This window comes from Mastigoproctus giganteus, chromosome 1, assembly GCF_048544385.1.
Source record: "Mastigoproctus giganteus isolate SK-2022 chromosome 1, ASM4854438v1, whole genome shotgun sequence".
Lineage (NCBI taxonomy): Eukaryota > Metazoa > Arthropoda > Arachnida > Uropygi > Thelyphonidae > Mastigoproctus > Mastigoproctus giganteus.
This window is the reverse complement of record NC_143575.1, coordinates 43,983,009-44,004,550: the sequence shown is the minus strand read 5'-3', so window position 1 is coordinate 44,004,550 and position 21,542 is coordinate 43,983,009. Positions and strand designations below refer to the sequence as shown.

The following is a 21,542-nucleotide window of genomic DNA, read 5'->3' as shown; positions in this document are numbered from 1 at the left end:
TTAATGTAAACATTCACATATAGATCCATGAATTCAATAATAAAAACTAATTTATTGTAATAATGGTTGAATTTAAAACAGCATTAAAAGTTAACGTCAAAAAGAATGCCCAAATGTTTTCTTTCCATACTAAACTTTTAATATCCTAGCAAATAATAAATTTAAGCAAATGTTGAATGAGTTAAGATAATAATTAATGGATAGCAGTTTCACTACAAAAAAATTTGCTAAATATGAAAGAATTTAGCTTCTCAATGACCTTAAAGGGGAAAGCAATAGTAATATACTGTATCTTTAAAAGTAGCTGTAGACTTAATTTTTTGAATTGTAATAACTCAGTACTGTAAATGGTTCCTCTAGTAGGAACCATTTATATCAAAAAAAAAAAAAAAAAAAAAAAGGTTAAGCCAAAAAGGGGAACATTTGGTGTACACTGGTTACAACGAGTACGAGTTACAAAGCTTTAAAAATAGGAATGAAAAGAAGATCTGAAAATTAATTTTTTTATATGATTGAAGATTTCATAGAAGTGTAAACACATTTCACCATAATAACCCACAGAATTCCAGCTGTCAGTATTATCGCAAATTCAGTAAGATCAAGTTTACTGTCCATTTATGTTAGATTTCACTAATAGAAAAGTCCAATAAACAGGTGACTGCTAATTGTTTTTATTGTTTTATGGTTGTGACCTCGAGAATTTCGACCGAACCATGTGGTACTGTCGGAGACAATCGTAGGGTAATCTCCAGTGCTGCGGTCTCCTGCCCCAATTAAACGGCATGCTGTCCCAATTAAGCGAAGTAAACCCTGGCTATTTTCTGGATTGGGTTCTGTTTTTTAAGATTTGCCCCAAATAAACGGCTGCCCCAATTAACCGGTGGCCAAATAACCAGAATTCACTGTGTATGTGTGTGTGTGTGTGTATATGTGAGGGGCATTTGTTACATACTACATTATATTACATACTACACAATATGTATATGTTTGTATATTAGGGAACAAGCCATTCTTGCAAAACATTTTAAACAAACTACTTTAGCACCATTGTAGTCATAATAAAAATTGCTGTAACAATCAGCATGAAAACTATAATCCCATATTACACTTTATAACTTGGCATTAATAAATAATAAAAATAAATTTTCTGTTTATACTCCAGGACGACCAAACGGTCAGAGGAGTTTACAAGATACACAGAATACAAGAAACAGCAGCATATATTCAGCAGTCATGGGCTTGAACCCTGGTCATTCAAGGCACGTGTACTTATGCACCCGCGCGCCTGACCACTAGGCTGCGGCAGCATTACTGTCACTCCCTAATGCTTAATATGATTTATACAAATATATATAAATGTGTGTGTGTGTGTGTGTGTGTGTGTGTGTGTGTGTGTGTAGGTACGTAGATTAGATAAATGTATGAGAAGGGGGAGCTGACCTAGTTATAATGGAAAAAAATTAAAATAGCTCCTGAAAAATAAAAGCAGATTAAATAAAATTAAATTAACATATACAAATAGTACTTAATGCTAGAAATCCTAAGATTTTAACTACATCATCCAAAACCAAAGGAAATACAGCAAGAAGTAAGGCCTCTGTTTCTGTTATGACATATACGTAGCAGGCAAAAATAGCAAGCAGATGTATATATATCACAGCCGACCCGACAGAGACCAAAAAGAAAAAGCATAAGAAACCAATCAAATATAATTAAAAATAAAAGTAGAATTGAATGAATAGCAAACAGCTCTACGTGAATTTTAACAAAGGAAATGTAATAAGAAGACGAAAGGATATATAGACAGTTCCTGCTTTACGAGTTTTTTTTTTTTTTTTTTTTTTTTCAAGTATCAAGAATCAACAAAATTGAAAATATGAACATTAATTGCAAAAAAATGAATGTTAAACATTCATAAATCCCACATTTCAAACAACACTTGTAGCTATACAATACAGTGCACCCTGCTTTACAATATTAATCCGTTCCAGAGACGCCATCGTATTATGAAAATATTGTAATGTGAACCCAATAACACTGTTTTTTTTGGTAATTCGTTCCATTACCTCGGAAGTTGAAATTTTCGCTATATAACTCTAAAAGGTCGTTTTTATAGTATAAATTGTATTAGTTACCAATTCAAATTATTAAAATGCATTAAACTTTCATCGTTATTAAGAACCAATTTTGAATGCCTTTGTCATTTTTTTCTAAAGCACATTTCTGGAGGTAACGACCATAAAACAATAACCAATTTACACAAACAATTTGCACTTTCCAATTTATTGGGCTTTTCTGTTACTGCAAGCAATTATAAACGGGTAATAAACTCTATGTTTTTGCATTTGCAAAAATACCGATAGCTGGAATTGTGTGGTTTTTTACGTTATTATGGTGAAATGTTTCCCCTTTACTGAAATCTTCAATCACATAAAAAACATAACATAAAATAAATTTTCAGAATCTTCTCTTCATTCTTTTTTTTTTTAACTTTGTAAACTTGTTACTCTATGCAAATAGTGTTAGTTGCAATTTTTGCGTTAAAAAATGCTTATGCATGCTACTGAAATTTATAAAGAAAAGAGAAGATTATCTTGGAAACAAACACTCTTAAAGCATTTCTAAAGAAGACGGCACCTTGTGCAACAAACCAACAAGTGCTGAGCCAATAATGAGTGTGCATTTAGTCAAAGATGAAGAATAAACATTCTTTAACTTTTGTAAGTCATAAATAATTTTTATTTTTATAATTTGCTTGATTTTACAGGCTACATTTTCCTTTCTTTGGATAAATCAATCACTGTTTAAACACACTAATTAGCTAACTAATTTCATTGTTGAGAATGTAACCCCCATTTTTAGCATTACGTCTATGGGAAATAAATTCCTGCTTCACGAGTGCGCACTAGGAACGAATTAACTCGTAAAGTCGGGAACTACCTGTAGTCAAAATATAACTTATTGTGGTGCCTGGCAGAAGACGGTGAAATGCGCCGAGGGAAGCAAACATATCAAGGCTGTATCGCTGACCAAAGAAGTTAGCTGATAATTCTCAGCAAATTTAAAACCGTTAAAGTAACCCAGAGTATGGGGGGAAGAGAAGATGTAAACAGGTCAAAGCAAACCTTACCCGTGTGATGGGGAAGTCGGCAATTAAACAAATGAGGTAAATGGATCAGCACAGGGGTGAAATTGATAACTTACAAAGTAGCATTAAAAAGACTAAACTTTGTTGTAGAAGAAAAAATGAGCAATATAAAAAAATGGGCGATTTTTCTGCTATTGCTCACTTTTTTTCCTTCTCCAATAAAGTTTAGTCTTTTTGACGATACTTTGTATATTATCGATTTCTCCCCTATGCTGGTCCATTTGCCTCATTTGTTTAATTGCCGACTTTCCTGTCACACAAGTAAGGTTTACTTTTATCAATTTACACCTTCTCTTTTGCCCCCCCATACTCGGGGTTACTTTAATGGTTATAAATTTGCTGGGAACTATCAGCTAACTTCTTTGGCCACCAATACAGCCTTGATACGTTCGCTTCCCTCAGCCCATTTCACAGTCTTCTGCCAGGCACCACAGTAAGTTGTATATTTTGACTATATCCTTTCATCTTCATATTACATTTCCTTTGTTAAAATTCATGTAGAGCTGTTTGCTATTCATTTAATTTTACTTCAATATGGAATTAACTGGTATTAATTTTATCTAAATTTTGCATTTTACTTTTATTTTTAATTATATTTGATTGGTTTCTTATGCTTTTTCTTTTTGGTCTCTGTCAGGTCAGCTGCGATATATGTCTTCTCACTATTTTTGACTGCTACGTACATGTTATAACAGAAACAGAGGTAGCTGTTAGCTACATCATTAGCGGTTAGCTGTTAGCTACATCATTAAGGCTGTTAGCCTTGATGATGTAGTTAAAATCTTAGGATTTATAGCATTAAGTACTATTTGTATATGTTAATTTAATTTTATTTAATCTGCTTTTATTTTTCAGGCACTATTTTAATTTTTTCCATTATAACTACACCTGATAGGTCAGTTCCCCTTCTCATACGCTTATCTAATCTACGTATCTATAATTCATTATGGTTGCTGGGTATTTCTGCTATCACTAGTAGTCTCCCAGGTCCATAAACCAGTTCAATATATTAATTTTTCATTCATTTTTAGCCATTATGATTTTTCACTACAACCTATTATTACTAATTATATAGGATTGGGCTTCATTGCTCTTATATTTTGAAATCTATAATTATATAGTGTATATATGTTTATATATATTATTTTAATATATATGTAATTTAAAAAATTGTATCATGCATGAATTTATTAGATTATTTACCATGATGTCAATTTATTTTATTAGAAAATTGTTGAATTAGCAAAGATGATATAATATAATTTCTTGCCATTACCTCCTTCCCCTTTCTATTATCTGGTTTTGTTAGAGATGAAATTACACCACTAGTTATGCTGTTTTTCAGATTTTGTGAAGGAACACACTTTAAAATAGTACTGTTACTATTTGAACTTAAGGTTCCAGTGGAAGGAACATCTACTGTTAACGTAGGGATGGAGGAGGATGATGATACTGATGCTGATGCTGCTGCTGATGATGATGATGATGATGTCAGATTCACAGATGGTCTTAAGTAAGACTTTGAATTAAGAGTATCAAAGAGCAGGTCAACAAAAGACTTGGTATCTATAAGAAATGTAAATGTTTAATTCAGTCAAAATTATAAAAGTCAAAAAGAATTTTAAATATGGAATGCTGAATTCCATAAAAGAGATGAGTTAAGTCCATATTATTTTTCATATCAGAAACTAAGGATACCCAAAATCATAGTTTAAATATGACTTCTCATTATCACCTAGCTTTTAATATCGTATAAGCAAGATAAATATTTGCACCTGTTAGCAAAAACATTAAGATACTACAGTAAATATAAAGAATGGCTCTAAATAATTTATTTAAAATAGAAGTATTATGTACTTTTTTTTTTTTTTTTTTTTCAAACTACAGACTAAACTCTCGATTAACTGGGACACTTGAAGACTACAAATAAAAAAAATAAAAAAAAAATTTAAAAAACAACCAGAAATCAAAAATTCAAGTAATAACTTGAATAGGTATAAACAGATATTTTGCAAGTCATAAAAAAGCAACAAGCAGCATTATAAGTCGTCATTGGGAGATTAGTATACCTATTATCTTACAATCCCCGCTGTCTTCACACACGCCGCTCAAAAAAAAAGAAACCAAATGTTTAGTTTGTTTTAGTGCGCCGCATCGATTGTTGTGTTCCGCTGCAACGCAAAAGGACAAATTTTGTTTCGTTATTTATGTCAGGGATGTCAATTTTTTTTTATAGTAAATTTTTTTTTTGTTTAGAAATTGTGAAAACGGTGGGTAAAGGCAAAGGAGTTGCGTTTTCAGTTTAAAAAAAACTTAAAATTATTCAAAAGTTTGAAAACAGTGCATCTGTTAAATCTCTAAGGAATCATAATGTAATGTTAGTGACCAAACCATACGCAACATCGTAAAAAATAAAGGGAAGTATCGCATTGGACATGCAAGTAGTATGTGGTAAGTTTTTTATCTATCATCATATTTTTTACGTAGGTTGCTGAACATTTTTCGATACAGTAAGTCATCGACGTGCGCAACTACAGATTTACATAAATTTTTTTTCACTCAATTTTTTTTTTTTTTTTAGGATTGTAAATTTAAAACAAACAAAAATAATAAATAAATAAAATAAGCAATCAATAACAACAATCACGGCATGCACAAATTGCACAAGTAAGATACAGAGTAACAAACAAAAAATAGGAAAGAAGAGAAGTTTCTTACAATTTATATATGGTTTTTTTTTATATATGATTGAAGATTTCAATGAAGGGGGATACACACTTAACTTTTAAGTGGGTGTGGGTTTTTATGTTTTTAATAACGTAAAAACCCACACAATTCCAGCGATCAGTATTGTTGCAAATGCAATAAGATCGAGTTTACTACCCATTTATAATGAATTGCATAAACAGAAAAGCCCAGTAACCCAGATGGTGCAAATTGTTTAATGGCAGTGACCTCCAGAAATGTGCTTTAGTAAAATATGAGTTCGCATGAGATGATAATAGTGTGTTCCCCCCCCCCAACCCTGTGAAGTTCTTTTCAGAAAATTTCATTTTGACCGTTATCATGGTGCCGACTAAGAGAATAAGTGACAGCGCTACTAGTAAATCTACCAACAAAAGGAAAGCCATCGATTTGGATCAGAAAATTAAAATAATAAGGACGTATGAAAATGGCCAAACTTTAACAAGTATCACGCAGAATTCAGATTTGTCAATAATAATATAGTAGCAAAATGTTAGTCATTCCCGAGATATGTAAAACTCTGCGAAGTAAGAAGACCTGGAACATATCTCTTACGTATGTTGGGGACTTTTGTACTTTTGGATAAACTGGGAAATTGATTATCCGGGATTTGTTTTTTTTTAACCATCTATCCCGGAAAATCGAGAGTCTAGTGTATATTTGATTTTTATATTTCTTCCATTTCTAGGTCTCTAATATCTGATTTTTTTTTTTCTAAGAAAAATAACTCAGCATAAATCTGGACATGAAAAAAAGATATACACCGATATATTGGGGGTGAAGGACATGATTATATTTCATACCATTTGAGTTTGAGGTCAACACTGGATAAGGCAATATAGTTTTTTTTTTAGGATTTTGGTCCTGTAAGTTTTGTTGCTGCAGAGAATCTTGCAGTCAGTTCCAAAGCTGTCTAAAAAAGCTAATGGTGTTGCTGGGAAACATTCTCTGCAGACTTTATTCTCTAAGCCTTATAGGTCCTTCTGCAGATCTCAACATCCTTCTTTTGCTCTGCAAAGGTGCAGCAACTGATGACATGTCTGGCAAGTCTAACCTGTCAGTGAGGAGTTTAGCCCAAGTTACAATATTGTTTGTTTAAAATTAGCTTCCACAGTGTCTACTAAGACTACCATAAAGGATCCCTCCAGAGATAGTAAATGGTTTATAAAGTATTTTGCTTAACCAGTGTAACAGCCAATATTCAATACTAATAAAGTTGCTGTGGTGTGTTTGAGGAGCTGATGAACAGAGGACAGATCCAAACAGTACCACTGGAAAGATGCACTTAGAAATATACTCATGATAAGTTTTAGACTTCGGTCATTCCATGTCAAGTGGCCTAGAGGTCCCTGCTCAACCATCTTCAATTTTGTTGAAACTTGGTGTGGATGTTTAAACAGGTTTCAAATGAAGCTGTGCAAAATGCCAGTTCAAAACATAGTATGCTTGAAGCACCAGCACCTTTTTTGTGGAGGTCACTTGTGTTATGCAGAATAAATCACAAAAAATTTTCAGAGTTTTAAGTATTATTGTTGCACAACATGGAGAGGTAATGCTCTGAAAGTTGGTATACCTAGTTAACTTTTGGCAGAGAATGCAAAACTTTTTGTGTCCGGGCCCAAAAATCTTCACATTTTTTACAATGTGGTCTAAAACTGGCACCAAATATTTGTCGCAACAAATTTAAGCAAGAATTTTGAAAGTCATAACTTTCAAATAAAAATCTTTGGTACCTTCTTCTTTGGGCATTTCATTTAACATCTGCATGAATTCAGCCTAACTAAATATGAGCTCTTATACTTGTTTGCTGGCTGAGATATTTTCCTTCAAAGATTGACTCAAAATCTGACCTATCTTTAGGGGCAAATATCTTAATTCTCTTCAATTCTCTTGTTCAATGAGACACCTTCAATTCTCTTGTTTTTGCCACCACTGGAAAGAGCACAGTTTCAGTTACAGAGATGGTGGTTTATCTGTTTTGTGTCTTTGCACTTAAGACCTTAAAATTAAGCCTAAACATCAAGTAGTTTTATGTGCTGTATTATTTTCTGAGATTTTTTTTGTAGCAGAACACTTCTTTAGTCCTGCCAAATGTTTAGAATAATCTAGAAATAGAGTATATTCTAGAATACTGGAATATTCTACAGGAATACCCAAGAATTATAGAATATTCTAAAATAGTATTGAATTCCAAAAAAAAAAAAACAAACTGATGAACATTCTAGAACTCTGGAATATTCCAGAATCGTACAAAAAAAGTATAAATAACTGATATTTTAACCATACTGTTATTAATGTGTTTCATGATGAACAGTTTTTGTTTATTTTGTTTCTATTTTTCATTGTTTTACTGTAATAAAGTTAAGTTTTCATTGCTTGCAGAAAAGTCCACTTATTAGTCAGCATGAAAGCCATGGAATCAGAAGATTTTGCTGGAGATAAGCTGGACTCATGCACCATGACTGGGTTAAAATTATTTAAAGAATCTGAATTTGCAGAACAACAACTGATAGATCAAGGTTGTGGATTAAAACTGGGTGAAGAAGACAATTTGTCTACATAATGAAGCTTTGCTTTTGACAAAATTTGAATTTTTGCAGTATTCATGTTGCAATCCTTTCCGGAAGAAAAATCATATGGTGAAAAAAAGTTTACAACCAATTAATTTGTCAAAGGCAGACTACCTGAAAGACCTAACAAAGGTAGACATAAAACCAGGCATTAATCTGTGCCCATCATGAGCCAAAAAGAGTCTAACAGAAGAAAAGCAGCAACAGGAACATCAACTTTATCTGGATCAGACCATGATGACAAAATGGGTACGAGGTTAGCCTGTGCGGACGAAGCTCTTCGACGCTCTTGGAACAGAGAAGTTTTTCCTGATTTATTTTCTGATTTATTAGCTTAAATTGTCATATTAACTTATTTTCTAGAGTAGCTTTATATTCCTAGTTACGATACTTAGTTTAAAGTTTAACTTAGACAGAGATTTTGTAGGTATCGGTAACGGTATCAAATCCACGTGTTACAAATTGAACGAGAGGTCTTTTTTTTTTAACCAAATTAAGTCGATTTATTAACCAATTGTTATATCAAATTATCTTCTATAAGTAGATTATAGACCTAGTCAGGATCCTTAATTTATTCTAAATTGAGATAGCGAGATTTGGAAGCTAATCAATACTTACGAGTCCGTAGAAGTACCGTTCGTGAATTCCCGCCATTTTTACACGATAGCATAAGCTTAGTGTAGTATAGTGCATAATATAATATTGTCAATCAATTAATCAGTAAATCTATTAATCTTGATAAACTTTATTGTCAATTAAATTGTACTTTTAACTATATATATATATATATATATATATATATATATATATATATATATATATATATATAACGACTTGGTCGTAACAAATAATTAATACATAACTATAGTGGTACACATGATACGTTGATAAGTGGTACACGTGATAAGTTGTATAAAGGGAACTCGTAGAAAACACTAGATACTGAAAAAATAAATATAGCGTTATAACTGTTTTGGGATATAACTTAAGGAATTAATTTTGTTTTGAACTTTTATTGAATAAATCGGAATCATGACTCAGACCAGAGCAGCAAAGCAAAAGGCTCAAGCTAATGGAAGTGCTGTGGTTCAGGGGAGAACTGAGGGGGGCAGTTGCCCTCTGAATCACAGTCTTTTAAAATGCACTGTTTGCTTGATGTTTGCGGAGCAGTCGGGTATGGGACATGATACTGCCAAGGGGGATGTCTTTGTGCGTGCAATGTAAGGAGTGCAAGGAAATCAGGCGACAACTCAGCGTTGTTATGGGCCTTTATGAGAGCTTGAAGGACAGGGTGGATGCCCTCGAAGGAAATAAATTGAGGGGCCCAACAAGCTCTCAGCTGCCCACATCAACGCCACAGCTTGCACTTGGTCATCAGGCAACACAGAGGCAGCCCCCTAGGCAGAATGCGCTGGTCCCACAGGAACTAGTAGTTGTTGGTGACTCTATTGTCAGGGAAACGGGGAACATGCTTTGTAAAAAGGATAGGTGGAATAGGACCAGGGTATGTCTGCCAGGGGCAAAGGTTGATGACGTTGTAGAGTGGATATCATCTTTTAAGGGAACAAAAGGTGATATAGTTGTACACGTTGCCACTAATGATATTAAGAGTAGGAGACCAGCGGAATTACTTAGCAAGTACAGGTCACTGTTGAAAAAAAGCCGTGAATTAGGGTTGAATTTGAAAGTGTCTGCAATTCTGCCCAGACACGATAGGAGGGAGTATATGATGAGAGCCTTGTCGATCAATTCGGCCCTGGAGGGATTGTGCAAGGCTCAAGGGGGTAGAATTTTTCAGCCTGGACTGTACTTGTTAACAGGAGAGATTGCTTCTACAGGGATGGGATACACTTAAATAGAAAGGGTGCAAGAATTTTTGCTGATGCTGTCGAGGCAGTGTTAGGTGGGTCAGAAAACTGCTAGTTGGGGGGGGATACAAGGACTAATAGATTAACAGTAGCCACTGGCAGAGGTGGAAGTGATTCTTGCACCGCTTCTATTGAAATGAGCAGAAGCCTGAAAAACAAGATGCAGGATATTTCAGAGACTGCTGGGAGTCATTGCGGTACAATTAAACACATGGGTTGTGTTAGGGTAGCTAAGAATAGAATCAGGTGCATGTATACCTGCGTGTACACCAATGCTAGGAGTTTGGTAAATAAATTTGATGAATTTGAGGTATTGCTCAAAACATCAAAGGCAGATATTGTTGGGATATCAGAGACGTGGTGTCACACAGATATAAGGAATGTGGAACTGGAATTTGGGGAATACAATGTGTATAGAAAGGATAGACAGGACAGGAGGGGTTATGCTATTGGTTAAGAAACACAAAGTCCAAGGAAGTGAAGCCAGTCGACATCAATGGACAGGGCAGTGTCGAGTCAGTTTGGTGTGACATAAGCATAGGGAAATCAAAACTGAGAGTAGGAGTGTGCTATAGGCCTAATGACTCTGATGAGTATAATAAGATATTGTACAGGGAAATAGAGTGGGTCAGTAAATCAGAGAGTCTTATAATGGGGGATCTTAAATTTCCCAGATATTGACTGGAATTTGTGGATTGGTCACTCGCACACTAGCAAGGCTTTTGTGGATTTATTGGATGATTGTTTTCTACATCAGCATGTTCGTGAGGCAACAAGAGGGAGCAATACTCTTGATCTGATTATCAGTAGTGATTCTTCATGCATTAAGAATCTGCACATAAATGAACCACTAGGTGGCAGTGATCACAGTGTGTTGAAGTGGGATTTACTCAAGGAGGTAACTACCATCAGAGGTAAAGGGAAGGGTTTTTGTTTTCTTAAAGGCGACTATGATGGTCAGAGACAGTATTTAAATTCTATACAGTGGGACCAACTGATGATGTTACCAACAGCAATCTCAAAATGGGAAGCATTCAAGGAACTAATCTTGGAAGCTACCAGGCTTTACATACCAACTAAGAAATATTGTTCAAGGTTTAGGCCTAAATGGTTGTCAGAAGAACTAATGAGACATGTGGTAGAGAAGAAAAATGCATGGGTTACATACAAATTAATGGGTGACATGGAAGCCTATGATAGATATAAGTTGGTCTGTAACCAAGTCACAAAGGAGATTAGGCAGGCAAAGGCAGACTACGAAAAATCCTTGGCAAAGGATGCAAAGAAAAACAGAAAATAGTTCTTTACCTATTTAAACTCAAAAAGGAAAATGATGAATCAGATTGGTCCACTGGATATTGATGGTTCAACAGTTGAGGATCCTGCTCAGGTGGCTAACAAACTAAACGAGTATTTTGCATCTACATTCACGCATGAGGAATTATTCAGGTAGGAGAATGATGTAGGTAAAGTAAACATTGGCAGTGAGCTGGATGATTTTGTAATAACTGAGAGGAAAGTGGAGGAGAGATTGTCGAGGATAAACATAAAAAAGGCACCTGGGGTGGATGGGATCTAACCAGTTATATTAAAGGAGGCAGCAAAGGAAGTAAGCAAACCCCTAGCCATAATTATGAGAGCTTCTTTGGACTCAGGGGATGTACCCATAGACTGGAGATGTGCAAATGTAACCCCAATTCACAAAGGAGGATCAAAGGCTGACACAAGTAATTATAGACCTGTTAGTTTAACTTCTGTTCCAGGTAAATTAATGGAGGCACTGGTTAAAGAAGCACTCCAGGATCATCTTGACAAGAATTCAGTTATAGCTCAGACGCAGCATGGTTTTGTTAAGGGCAGGTCTTGCCTGACCAATTTGATTGGATACTATGATGTAGTCACAAAAAGAACTGGATGCAGGGAATAACTTTGATATTATATACTTGGATCTTAGAAAGGCTTTTGATACTGTTGCACATGGAAAACTGCTGCACAAATTGGAGCAGTGTGGCATTGGAGGCAAATTGCTGCCACTCAACCATCCCCTTATCCAAAAATGGATAAGGGGATGGTTGAGTGGCAGAAGACAGAGAGTGGTAATCAATGGACACTGCTCAACGTGGACTAATGTTATTAGTGGAGTTCCTCAGGGTTCAGTGTTGGGTCCGTTGTTGTTTTCGGTGTTTATGAATGATATTGATGATGGGATATCAAGTTTAATGTCCAAGTTTGCAGATGATACAAAGGTTGGCAGGGTTGTTAAGGACACTACTGACGCTATGCTGCTGCAACAGGATCTGGAAAGGTTGAACAGATGGGCTGAGAGGTGGCAAATGAAGTTTAACATTGAAAAATGTAAAGTACTACATATGGGAAACAGTAACCCCAGAGCAACATATCAACTCTGCGGTACTACACTGACAGTGGTGGAGAATGAAAAGGACCTGGGGGTAATTGTGCAGACAGATATGAAGTTCTCTGAGCAGTGCAGACGAGCTGCAAGAGTAGCTCATGGTGTCTTGTCAATGATATACAGGAATTTTTCTAGCAGGGATAAGGAGGTGATTATTCCCTTGTATAAGGCAATGGTTAGGCCACATCTTGAGTACTGTATACAGGTCTGGAGGCCTCATTTCAAGAAGGATGTAGAGCTGCTGGAACGGGTACAGAGAAGGGCAACAAGATTAGTGAATGGAACAAAGGGTTGCTCTTACGAAGAAAGGCTTAAGTTTTGCAAATTACAGAGTCTGGAGACTAGGCACCGGCGAGGTGATCTGATAGAGGTGTATAAGGCTTTGAATGGTTTGAGCATGCTCAATGTCAATGGAATTCTTCATCTTGCTCAAAATAATCACCTCAGAGGGCATAAATTCAAATTGAGGAAGGACGGATGTCGGATAGATGTGCGGAAATTTGCCTCTGGCCAGCGGGTGGTTGGTTGGTGGAACCGACTTCCGTCACTTGTTGTTGAAGTTGATAGCCTAAACAGATTTAAGGCTCAACTGGACAGGTATTTTGAACGAACGGAGGAGTGAAATGGGAGTGGTGTGTTTTTTTTTTTTTTTTGGCTGATGCTGAATAAGCTTGCTTTCTTGCATCATATGCCTCTACTAATGCTAATGCTAAATGCGAGTGACTGAAAGCTTGAACACAGTTTGATGGCTATTGGTATTTCTCCTCTGAAATTTCAGCAAATGGCTAAGAGAGACTCACAAGAATATGCCAAAAGGAAGGCAAGTCAAGTACAAGATGTAATTGCCAGTAAAATTGCATCTATTGGTGGCTTGGATCCAAATGACATTGTGGAGCCAAGTGCAAGTCATCAGTGTGGAAAATGCTGCTTAGATTACAATGAGCTGCTGAAAGAATTGAAAGAAAAGTTGATGGTACAAGTCATTCAGAAAAACTTCAAATATTAACACTAGCTCCAGTGTTAGTTGGTGCATAAAGAAAACAATGGAAGAGTTTAATGTCTCAGAAAGAATGGTCAAGAAAGCTAGAAAACGTAAAGTAGAAGAAGGAATCCTGGCCATACCTGGGGGAAAAAAAGCTTTCTGAGCAAGTAAAGCAAAAGGTGATGGATTTTTTTGAAGATGACGAATTTAGTCGGATATGCTCTTAAAAGGATGATTACATTTCCATTAGAAATGCAGAGGGAATAAATATGCAAATGCGACTACTACTCAGCAACTTGAAGGAAAGGTTTATAACTTATCAAGATAGAAATGGATCTGACATTGGATTTTCTAAATTTTGTGAACTTCGACCGAAGTGGTGTGTCACAGTTGGTGCACCAGGAACACATTCTTTATGCATATGCACAATTCATTAAAATGTCAAGTTAATGCTACCAGCAAGTTCTGTTGAATGTGATTACAAGGTTCTCATTGGCAAAACAGTCTGTGATTTGGAGTCAAAAGATTGTATGCTCCATTGGTGTAAAAAATGTCCAGGAATAGATGAATTAAACAAGTTTCAAGAGAATATTTTTGAAAACAATGAACCAGAAGATATTATTGAATTCAAGCAATCATCATTTGAAGCTTATGTAGATCAGACTAGTGAAACCAATATTCAATACAGACAGGCCTCACATAGCGTGAGTTCGATTAACGTGTTTTTCAGTTACTGCTATTTGAAAAAAATTATACCACTTTTCACTTTACATGATGCAAATCTCCAGTTAATGCAATTTTTTTTTTTTTTTTTTTATGTGATAATTAAAAAAGATTTGAATGGGGCGTTAAGCTTACCGTGCATCAGATGGGCAATAAACAAATGTTTGCCTGCTGCCTGCCTCAGTGTGTTCCATCAACCATCGGAAGAAGACGTGTTACTTGTCTCCCGCTAATAAAGTCAATGCAGACTTGCATTTAAAAGTTTTAATTTTTAAATGAGCCAGATGAAAATGTTACTGCGAAGGAGATAACGGTAAAAAACTAGATGAAATCTTTCGTATCGCAGAGAATCTCAAACAAAAGCTTTGAGGTTCTCTGCGATATTTATTTCGACAGGGCCCAGAGAAGATTGTTGTTGGCTATCAGAAATTGATTGATGAAAAGAGAAAGTCAACACTGTTCAAATATTTTCGTAACAAATTGTTTCTTTATTGTATATTTTATGTCAGAAGTTCCCAAACTTTCTTGGTTCACGGTGCCCTTAGTGTCTCAGTAATTTTTTCACAATGCACCTAGTCTTTTGGTCTAGCACCTAGACCAAAAGAAATACCTAACAGTTCCGTTTATTAAGTAGTTAGGTCCAAACAACTTAATAAGAAATGTTGAAACTGTGAACTACCTAGAGCTAGTAGTTCGCACGGTGTCTGACAGATGTATCGCTGTGTTTCCCTCAAATTTAAAATATTAAGCAGCGTACAGTTTGGGAACCGCTGTTTTATGGAATAAACATTTAATTCCATAATTATTTTCATTATCTTTTACATTGCATACAGTTAAAAAGTTATTTAAAAGGTATTTTTAAAATTCTTTATGGACATTCCTGAAGGTCAAGGACCAATCATAATTTTTCCTATTGATTACTATATTCGATTAACGTGTTTCTGTTTTGCGCGATGTGCTTGCATGACAAATTAGTCGCGTTAATTGAGGTCAGCCTGTATGTGTTAATTTACAACCTGGCCAATACACTGCCTGTATTTATGACAATAATTGGTGGATTGGAAATATTTGTGAAATTTCATTTGAAGAACATGATGTATTGGTAAATTTCATGCATCCTCATGAAGCAGCTCACTCATTTCACTGGCCTGCTAGACAAGATGTCTGCTGGATACCTGAACAATAAATTATTGCCAATCTTCAAGCTCCAAAAACAACAATATAGCTTGCCTGAAGTAGTAATATCAACCATCAATGAAAAATTCCAGTCCATTATGAAGCAGTGATTCAATATCTTCAAACTCACTTGTTATTTCAAATTGTATTGTGTTTTAAATAAATTTTGTTGCAGTTATAACTTCTTTCAAGCTTCAAGCTTAGAAACGAATAGAAAATCATTTTTATGCTTGGAATCCTGAATAAAGACCACTTTTCAGGTTTGGGAACTTGCACTAAAGAAACGCATGCAATTTCTTTTCTTCCCATTTGCACCCCCATTTTTAAAAATACAGATCAGATCGTTTTGTGCATTGGCAATATATCCTTTCTCCTTAAACCAAAAGGCAGAGTAATTTCACTCTTGTAAATGCAATAATTCAGTCCTTATTGAGATGTGAAACTTCACCATCAAATGAGTATGCAAATATTATGTGGAAAATATAAAATGTTTAAGGCCATTTTTTAGGCCTTAAGTAGCAAGACACAAAACTGAAAAACATGGTTCTTGTTGCTTAAAACCTGCTCTTTCCAATATTGGCCAAAACAAGAGAATTGAAGGTGTCCCACATTACGATATTTGCCTCTAAAAATAGGTCAATTTTTAACTTTCAAATTTTTAGTCTATTTTTGAAGGAAAATATCTCAGCCAGCAAACAAGTATAAGAGCTCATATTTAGTTAGGCTGAAATCATGAAGATTTTAAATGGAATGCCCAGAGAAGAAGGTACCAAAGGTTTTTATTTCAAAGTTATGACTTTCAAAAGTCTTGCTTAAATTTGTCACGACAATGTTTGGTGCTAGGTTTTACCGCATTGTAAAAAATGTGAAGGTTTTTTTGAGCTTAGACACCAAAAGTTTTGTATTCTTTACCAAAAGTTAACTTGGTACACCAAGTTTCAGAGCACCACCCCTCCATGTTGTGCAACAGTAACACTTAGGCCTTAAGTAGCCTTAACTCTGAAAATTTTTTGTGATTTTCTCTGCTTGACACAAGTGACCTCCACAAAAAAGGTGCTGGTGCCTCAAGCATACTATAATTTGAACTGAATTTTTGCACAGCTTCTTTGGAACCCTGTTTAAACATCTATACCAAGTTTCAACAAAATTGAAGATGGTCGAGCAGGGACCATCTTCAAAATGAGGCCACTTGACATGGAATCACCCATTTGTCACACCAAGTTCCTTATATGCTCTACAAAAGGCATCCAAGGTCCTTTTCTTTATTGTTGCAAAATGCCGCGTGATAGAGAATGCTCAGACCAAATAATGGTCACATATTGGTACTTATTTTACTGATGCTCCATGTGGGTGAATACATATATTATTTCGACTTTTGAATGTCGTTACAGCTGTTTTGGATGACCTCAGCTGTAATGCCAAATCTTTTAAATACTCTGTTAGACAGGGGGGGGTAACATAAGCTATTTCAGGATGAGGTAAACATTTTTAAGTCATCTAAAATTATGTTTTCAGAGAATAACAAATGCAGGTCCATAGCTGCAGCAAAAAGAGCCGTTGAGAGAATGGCCCTTGTGGGATGTCTCTATTAAAACAGTAATGTGAAATATAGGTTTTATGCATAACCAAGATTTGATGGCTTGAGAGAAGATTGTGCAGTATGGAAAGTAGATTTCTCATTAATCAAAATGTTATTCTAAGATCTGTAAGAGTGGTTGGACCTGAATTCTATCACAGGATTTGTCTATGTCAAGGAATATGACCAGCTGTTTCTTATCATTAAGTTCCTTCTATATTCCAAAGAAAGTTCACATTGGTGGCTAAAGATCTGTTGAGAATTACTGAATAAAGATATATGCAGGTCTGCAACCAAAGATTACATCGGGGTTCATGATTGGGCCATATTTTTTTGAACAGGTAACACCGACTGGACCCCGTACCTGTTCCGTCACTGGACAGTGATATTAAGAAATGTTGGCAAATTTTGTAATACCAGAGCTGCAACAACTTGGATGCTTTCAGGATACAATATTCATACAAGACGGTGCGCCACCCCCACATCCATCGTTGTGTCCAAAGATTGCTAAAGCAACACTTTACAGACAAACAGGTCATCAGCCATCGTTTCCAGACACCTTGGCCACCCCACTCATTGGACCTCACCCCATGCAACTTCTGGTTGAGGGGTTTTTTGAAGAACCAGGTGTATCGGGAAGGATGTCAAACTCTAGCAAATCTGAAGGACAACATTAGACGTCATATGCTGGCTATTCCAGTTGACATGTTACGTTCTGCTGCAGAAAATGCTGTTCTTCGGATGGAAACTGTTGTTGACCAAAATGGAGGACATTAAACAATTGTAATGCTGTTCAAGTCATTTGTATTGCCACAGCACCATATAGTGACAAATTTTGTAACTATTTTTTTTTTCCAATAAATGGTGAGCACATCCTTTATTGTACCTGTTATCCAAATTTCTCTTCAGTACGAGCCTTACAACTCGCTCCAGAGCCCTCTACATAGGGATACTTTCATTTTAACAGCCCTGTACTTGCAAGTTGGTAGATCAGTATGGATTCATTGGTTTGATTGCTTCGAAGCATGGATTCGTCAGGAGTATTTTGTATATAACAGAGTATTCATCTTGATCATGATTCGTCATTTTAGGATTTGTGCTGTGAGCTCTACTGTAACAATTATGCCGTAACCTCTTGGCATCAACTTGAAGTAAGAAGTGTCTCTAAATGTGGTGTTTGATTTTTCAACAGTTTTTCTTTTTGGCACGATGCCTGTGCAGTCAGTCTCTCTTGCCAGAATTGTCTGGTCTGGAGCTGATAGGGTTCAGAGAGCTGACAGAGTTGCTTTATTTGAGTCAGTGTTATTATGATGTTCTGCAAAGGAGATTGCCACCGAGGAATGTGTTAAGGGTCCTCTAAAATGACCTTGACAGGTTTTGGAACTCTGTCAGGATATGATAGCAAGAGACCTGCAGTTGCATGTGTGACTCATCCATCCTGCAGGGAGGTACAGTCATAACAAATGTCTTTGTCGTGGTAAAAATTGAATGGGCTTCCATATTAACTGTCTCATGACCTGAATGTGAAGATCATAGGAGATGCAAAGGCTGAGCACTTAGAGAACAAGGGCTATTGGAGCTCCATCAAGTGCAGTTATCATCTGCTGGTTTATATAGGTATTAGTAAAATATTGAGATGACCATTGGCTGAATCAGGTTTCAATGAATGTGGCAGATTTCTGAAATTAGGATGATGGTAAGCCTTTGCAGAAACTTCTATAATTTTATTTTTTTTGTAGATATCTTGGAGAAGAACCTTTAACTCCTTGTTTTCCTTGTGTAATATATCAATACTAGATGTACCTATCAATACTAGATGCATAACGTACGCCATCTTTCTGATTAATGGCATAAATAGGTTAATCTAGATCCTCCAGTCTTCACCATTCTTGTTTGGCGGTGATATAATTTTACAGCAGTCACGTGTGGGATATATGCATAAGTCTATTTGCAGGTGGTTCCCCGTCTAATCCAACAAATATTGCAGCAATCTCTGTTTTGGATGTAGGTGCATTATATCATCTCTTAACCATCTCATCCAGTTGTTGCATTACTTCAGCCATACACCCTTGGTTTGATTGTTTTTCAAGCCGTTTTGTTGCTGCTTCAGCAGAATCGAAAATATAAAGTTGTCCATACCCTGGCTTATTTGCCTCATTGGGATATAGCGATGATAAATCTAGTCATGTATTCTAAAACAGTATGGACCATTTCCAGGCAGTGATTTAATCTCTACGCACATTGATGCAAACGCCATTGCTGATTTGTACTGTCAGTCATATATGTTCTCTGTAGTTATTTGCTTCACTTTTATCCCCTGTATGTAGGTGTCTCAGACAGTGGGTCAAGTGAAAACTTTTCATCATGACAGCATTCGTTGTATTTATTTGATGTGTTTAACTTATCTCCTCAATATCTTGCATTGCAATACTCACAGTTGTAACACATATTTCCTGTCATGCTCTTCCACATTAATTACAGCCTGTTGATTATTCGCATCCGGTACTTCTATTTGATTAGTCCTATAGCATCTTCTTATTTCCAATCTTGCTTCTCTTTCTTCAATGTTTTCTGTCAGTCTTTGTAGTCTTATTTCGGTCTCTTAATCTATTAGATCTCGCCTCTAATGTTTCATTAGCATTTCTTCTACATTTTCTCGAAGTTCTTACACACTGTTCAGCCATTTTTACACTTCTTAAAACTTAGAACGGTTTATTAAAATTGAAGACAGATAAAATAAACAGTTAAAATAAACATACATCGATAGCTTTCAAGAATAGGTTGCCTTTCTTCAGTCGAAAAACGTTAAAAATTAATAAAGAATGCTATGGTGGTCGTGCGAGGTGAACAGTGTGAATGAGTGCTGGCAACAATTAGCAGTTGTTGCCAGCTGCTAATTGTTGGGCAGTATATATATATATAGATATATATACTGCCCAACAACATATATTGTTTTATATATAGATAATCATTCAGCTCTGTCAGCTGTGCTTTGAGGAACTGCTATCCAAAAGCAAATTAATCAAAAACATTTGCAAAGGAATTAGTAAGGTTCAATATTGAGTTCTCCAAGTGATGTTTTTGTCTCTAAGAGCAAGGTGTCTCTATGCATCGTGTTATCTGCTTCCACTCACATATTATTTATGCAGAATAGCAAGTCTATTTTCTCTGTTAAGCTGTCAAAGTGATTAATTTATGTTAATTTGCCAATTAACCTACCTTGACTTAAAAAAAAAATCAGTTCAGAGAATATTCGAGAGCTTTCCTAAAAATTAAATAAATAAATAAAATAGTACAGCATCAGTTATCCAGAATAATTAATGTCAGACCTCTTCCGGATAGCAAAATTTTCCAGATAATCGAATGTAAGGTAAAATTAAATAAATTCTGTTATAATGTATTAAGGTAAAAGAAAGAGACTTTAAATAGCATGAAAACAATGAATTTATTTAATTTAAAATAATAATAATAACATAAACATAAAAATTTGCACATTTACATATGTATGTATATTTGGTTAGGCATTTTACTGCAAATTATGTGGAAAAAAAGTTAAAGTAATTTTTTGAAATAAGGTTCAATCATTTTTTGTTTTGTTTGTTGTGCCTTGTTGTTGGGTAGTATACCTAAGTGTGTGCTGCAAAATCTCTCAAGTTCCTTAATAATATCAATTTTATTATATCGCATTCTTCCTGGTTTTCCATCCATTTCAGTGCTGTTTCTTTTCGTTGACACTTAACCATAAAAAAAAACTGAGAAAAATAATAAATCGCAGTTTCGGGCCGATATTATTCTTACCGAATCTGGAGCTAAACTAAACAATATGAAATGAAGAGAACAAAACATATCATAGAAAAATGGATTCACAGAAGCAAATGACTAAACTCTCTCATGGTTTCCAAGAAAACCCATTAGTCCTAATCCAACATTTCACCAGATATACAACGTAAAAAAAAACAGACAGAAATACTCTCGTAACATAATAAATATTTATCTCAAATACTACCATTAATCAAAAAAAAAGAAGAAACAAAATCAGCCTTTCAAATTATTCTGGGTAACTGACGTTCTGGATAACCAACGTTCTACTCTATAACAGTAAATCACAACAATGGATTTTCGACAAAAATATACTTAAATATTAAGGAAAAGTGATTTCTTATACCAATTACAGGAAAAGTGATTTCCTGTAACAATTATGGGGAAAGTGATAAAGGTATCAACCAATGAAGTCATCTGTCAAAGCAAATGATTGACAGACAAATCAGTGCAATAAACAGATTGAGAAAGCATGATGCCAACTAACTTTACTGAAGCCGTAACATAAACTGAAAATTCTTC

General features: G+C 35.3%; 1 protein-coding gene across 2 annotated transcripts in view; it reads right to left on the bottom strand.

Moving 5' to 3' along the window:
• swm (Zinc finger protein swm) overlaps nt 1–21,542 on the bottom strand; it is a 370,487-nt gene that overhangs the window by 301,802 nt on the left and 47,143 nt on the right. For both annotated transcript variants that reach the window (XM_090372448.1, XM_090372445.1), the window contains exon 3: nt 4,425–4,714. In XM_090372448.1, the coding sequence (XP_090228574.1) occupies nt 4,425–4,714 (290 nt within the window). The remainder of the gene's footprint in view (nt 1–4,424; nt 4,715–21,542) is intronic.